General features: G+C 45.4%; 1 protein-coding gene across 1 annotated transcript in view; it reads right to left on the bottom strand.

Annotated features, from left to right (window-relative positions):
• The window catches only part of SLC6A11 (solute carrier family 6 member 11), a 120,996-nt gene that overhangs the window by 112,531 nt on the left and 3,181 nt on the right, over positions 1–5,284 (bottom strand). Inside the window, exons 2-4 of the mRNA XM_007453051.1 lie at positions 5,152–5,284; positions 4,896–5,036; positions 1,301–1,391 (exon numbers count right to left, since the gene is read on the bottom strand). The exon at positions 5,152–5,284 is cut by the window's right edge and continues 20 nt beyond it. Of these exons, the coding sequence (XP_007453113.1) occupies positions 1,301–1,391; positions 4,896–5,036; positions 5,152–5,284 (365 nt within the window). The remainder of the gene's footprint in view (positions 1–1,300; positions 1,392–4,895; positions 5,037–5,151) is intronic.

The following is a 5,284-nucleotide window of genomic DNA, read 5'->3' as shown; positions in this document are numbered from 1 at the left end:
AGCAGGAATAGAATGAATGAACCGAAGCTACATGTATCAATATGGAGACCATCTCAAAACCAATATTGAGCAAAGAAACAAAGCTATAAGAAAAAGTGAGTAATGGATACCATTAATATAAAATTTTAAAACATTCAAGGAAGACTTAGCTATTATTTGGGAGATATACATAATATGAATATATATGTATATATGCACATGTGTGTATGTATAGAGGGAAGTATTTTATTTATATTAATATTTATATAAATAAGTTATATTTATAATTATAAACTCATGTTCTTTACATTCATTTTATAGAATGATAAATCTAAACAGCATAATGACCTCTAGAGAGGGAAGGAGAAGAATGGTATCTGGGAATAGAATAAAAATCACTCATAAAACCACTGTCCCTCTACACTATCATTAAAGTAGGGGAGGGTCTTCAATGAAGCCAGACCTTTCCAGATTAAAAAGCCTCAGAAAGCCTTTAGCCACCCTTCAACCCACAGAGGAAACTGCTCTTCAATTCCTGGGGCACTGCACAATTCTGCACATTCACAATGTAAATCATGCCCTCTAGGGGTGTGCAGTGAACAACTTACACAACCGTACGTGGCAGCTCTCGTAACTCCAGGGCCACAGACCCCTTTGGAATACTGATGAAAAATGCCCGTCTCTGGGAAAATGCTCACCTACACAACTACTGCCTATAACGTCTGTGGATTCAGGCACCTTCCCAACAACCATCGGCACCCCTACACTGGTCAAACTCTTCCAGGAACAAGGGCTTACAACCTTCGGAAGTATTGTAGACAACTCCGTGAGACTAAAGCTCTTCCTAAGTACGTTGAAAACCTGCCTCTTTACAACCTCTACCCGTTCATGTTGATGTACTCCTTTTCTGCATGACATCGCTGCTACTGAGAGAAAGCTAACCTGTCCCCCCGGAGACTTCTGCTTTCAAGGCTAAATATATTCTTGACTTAGTTTATTGCAAACATGCCAAATCTTATCTTCTGTTAAAAATGAATTTTTAAACTGCCCATCATTTTACCACGCACTTCTTGTCCCAGTAAGTAAATAGGCATGCTGACATGTCATCAAAGAACAAGAAAGCATTTCTCCCAGCTGCCCCTTTGGGAAACCTCTCAAGATCTCCATTCTGGCTTCCAAAGCAGCCAGATGCCCATAGAAGCCAGGAAGTACAAGGCTGGAGGCAGGGTCAGGCTTTTTCCAAGGGTGGGGGCAACGTTAACTGAGCAGCAGCAGGACAGAGCCCCCCCGGGGGCAAAGGAGACAAGGTGTTTCCACTTACTCCCAAAACTCCATGACGGGAGAGGTGGCATTCTGTAGGGACACATGGCTGTGGTTGGTTGCGTTCAGTTTCTGGAACTCCACGCAGTTCTCTACAGTGGAAACAAGACAAGAAACACAGGAAAATTACCCTCCGTGAGGGCTGGATCTTGGAAAACCTTCAGGGCCGATGGTGCAACCAAGCGGTTTCACCCAGCCGCTCCGGGTAAACATGCCTCAGAGAGCACTGTGGGGAAAAATCAATCACTTACAAACAGTTTAAGAGGGAGGCTTGGCTTGATTCAAACAGGAGGAGAAGTCTGGGGGGCAGGGTACCTCCTCTCTCCTATTCCTGCAAAGATGGCCTTTCCAATTCTTTCCTCTGGCCTGGTTCTTGAATCTTTCACCTTTTCCACTTCCCTGCCTAAGGTCTGTCCATAGCATTTACCTGTTCTGCTCAGTGGCCCCGGCAGGAACAAGGGGGCTAAAGGGGGGCGTCAGCCATGGTGTCCCTGGGCCAGTAATGCAGGTGAGACTCAGTTTTTCTTCATGGAAGAAGAGGCTAATATCACAGCTGCCTCATAAAGACCTGATGACTGGATGAAATAACATCCAAATGTGTAAAGAATTCCTAATTCCTTCATCATTCCCTCAGTCCAGGAAAGGATCTATTGAATATCTCTTCTCATTTCATGAAACTTGATGACCAAGAGAGATTTGAATCTCAAGTTAAAAACATCTGAGTGTTCATCCTTTAAGGCCCAGGTCAGCCCATTAACCTCTCCTCCAAGGAGCCTTCCATGATCTCTATCTCCTGAATTCTAAGAAAGTTAGAATTTAAAGGTCCTCCAAGGAACCTCCTTCTCCACGCCCTTTATTTTGAAGAGGAGGAATCAGGGTTCAGAAGTAGTCAAGGGACCCCACCCACACCCATTCCCCCCTCACAAGTCACCAGCCAGTTAGGGGAAGAAAACGGAATCAACTCCAGCCAAGGCTCCACTTCCTTTGCCATGGTTATCGCCTGGTTTCGTCTGCCACGATGGGATCTGGGTTTCCTTCCTGCACCTCCCTGTTCACAGAGCTACCTCAGTAACCATATTGTGAGCTCCCAGAGGACAGGGCCTCCTGCACCCATGCACTTCAAAGCCCATGCACCCAGCACAGTGGCCAGCACGGAGCCCGTGTTCAGCCTCACTCTGGCCCTTCGCTCTCCTCATGTGTGCACGAGCCCTCCAACTCCATCTATAATCTCCAGAACAGGAAGCCTTACTATATGTGATGTTTCACACAAGTGTTCACATGCCTTCAGAGAAAAGGGAATGCAATCAGTGGAAGAAAGCTTTGCAGCCCACTGGGGAAAAGTTCCCCAAGTGTCTGCCCCCTTCCCACTTCTCTGGGCAAGTGCTAACCATATTAGGAAAGGAGATGGTCTGTGGGGTCCACAGACAGTCCTAAGAGAAGTCTGGGAACCTAATATTATAGGCAAAATGCCTGAATGTACACTTGTGCCTTTGTCTGGAGAGGAGCCCTTAGCTTTGATCAGATTCTCTAAAACAGTGTTTCTCAAATTTTTTTTTCTAGAGTAAAAAAATGTCTCAGACACCCAAGGTTGACATGGTATTTTTTATTAAAATGACATTTAATCTTTTACAAATAATGAATTATAAAGTCTTTGTGATTATAGTATTCAAACACCTATAAAACCAGAATTTATAAGTTAAATACCAACTATACTATGGAACCAACACAATTCAAATTGATAGCATAAAATGGCTGTGTATGATAATGCCATCTTGTGAAATTAAATTGATTTCCCAACAGAAAAACAGAACTGACAGGTAGGAGGCAGGGTCTATGGAATTAAGCTTGCGTATTTTTTTTGTGTGTGGTACGCGGGCCTCTCACTGTTGTGGCCTCTCCCGTTGCGGAGCACAGGCTCCGGACGCGCAGGCTCAGCGGCCATGGCTCACGGGCCCAGCTGCTCCGCGGCATGTGGGATCTTCCCGGACCGGGGCACGAACCCGTGTCCCCTGCATCGGCAGGTGGACTCTCAACCACTGCGCCACCAGGGAAGCCCAAGCTTGCGTATTTTTCCATGCACTATTTGAGATTCGATTCTACCACCATTTTTCTCTGGTCACAAATTTGCAAAACCTTTGTTCCTACAGTTTGTTGCATTCTTGGCTGGACTTAGCATCAATGGCCATTTATGAATTAAATCTCTCTGCTCTTTTTCCCTTGTCCACCATCATCCTGTTCACCAAGAATGCATCTTAAATTGTAAACATGGACAAAGTCAGGCACTGAGATCCCCCAACCGTCCTCATTTATAAGGTGGCCGTGCAGATGATACATAACATGCACATATTTTTAGAGTATCCTCAAAATAAAGATGCACAATTAAATTATCATGGAGGACTCACACCCTCCAAGAATATGTCCTTGAATTTTAGTTTGATAAACAAGACCCCACAAAATGTGGTGGGTGGGGGGGAAGCAAGGCAAAGTCATGCAGGGATAGAAGCTAGTTCACAGCGTTTTCTTGGTCTAATGCCCACTGTTCCTTCTGCTGGTGACCAACATCCTGCCCAGTCTTACTGTGTCTCAGCTTTCAGGATGACTGGCCACTTCCATTGACAACCTAACCACAGGTTACAACACAAATGGTGAATAGGTTAAAGCATGTGTGTTGATTCCAGTCAAAAGGTGGTGGCTGCCTAGACTACTGAGCAGAGTTCTGAGGCCAAGACTAGACTCAAAAGAAAGTGTTCTACAATCGACTAGTGATGTCTGCACTGAGCACAGCCTCCAAAGACAGGGGTTGAGAAGTATTTGCCTTCCCTAGATTGTAAGATTCAGTCCTGACAGGATGACAAATTGATAAGTAAACAGTATATTAGAATCCAAAGTAATGTAAAAAGTTACCCATTCAAGGCAGGAGGAGGGTGGTGAATTCAAGTATCTACCTGGGTAGGACAGGTAGAGTAACTGAGCAATGTGAGCTGCGTGGGGACTATGGCCAGTTTGAGGACAGAAGCTTCAAGCAAAGGCAACAGACGGTTCTCAGCTGCAGCCATGGCTGCCAAGTAAGAATGTGGGAATGTGGCTCTGGTTTTGCCAGATCTTTTTAATTTTTCAAGAGAAGCTGAAAATCTGGATTTTCATGTCAAGCCTTCTGATTTTTCCATTTTGACAACCAAATACATTTTTGAAATTTGCTGGTCACTGATCTAAAGCCTAACTGGCTGACAGGCCCTCTGTCTGCAACCCTTGATCTAGTCTAACCCCTTCATTTTACAGAGGAAAATCTGACACTCAGAGGCAGGGCTGCAATTGCAGCCCAAACCCCCGAACCTCAGTTTAGTACTTCTTCCTTGCATCCCTACTCTGTGCAGGAAGGGTTCAGTCTCTGTATTTGGCAAAGCAAGGAAAGAGCATCACAATTCTTCTCCCTGTGCCAATCCCTGGGCCAGTGCCCAGCTCAGGTTCAGAGCTGAAGAGTGTACAGAACAGGTACACTTTCAGTGGAATCTGGACTCATGGCAAGAGGCATGACATACCACCAATCCCAGGTCCCCCAGCAGGACCATCAGAGAGACCCTCCCTGGAGGCCATACCTGTGTTCCATTCGTGCCCACAGGTGGCCCAGGGGAGCTCGGTGGTGAAACAGTTGCTCAGGTAGAAAATGGCCCACGCCAGGATGACAATGTAGTACACGTTCAGATGGGCCTCAATCACCTGCGTTGCATAGCCAATGCCTGAAAGAACAAAGGAAAGGCAGTGATTTGTCTCTCTCCGCCTTGTTAAAAGCGGCCCTTCACAACCTGACATCACCCAGGAACCCTTTCACTTTCTTATTAACTCAGCACTTACCTTCAAATAAAGGGCACACTTTCCTCCAACACGTAATGCCACCTTCACTCGTAAATTGTCCCAGAGCTGTTTCCAGGAAAAAAACAGGAATCCCACAGCATATAAAAAACACCACATAGGGAATCAGGAATGC

Source organism: Lipotes vexillifer, unplaced genomic scaffold (genome assembly GCF_000442215.2).
Source record: "Lipotes vexillifer unplaced genomic scaffold, Lipotes_vexillifer_v1.1 scaffold1272, whole genome shotgun sequence".
In the NCBI taxonomy this organism is placed as follows: Eukaryota; Metazoa; Chordata; class Mammalia; order Artiodactyla; family Lipotidae; genus Lipotes; species Lipotes vexillifer.
The sequence above is the reverse complement of the archived record's forward strand: the minus strand, read 5'-3'. Positions and strand labels throughout refer to the sequence as shown.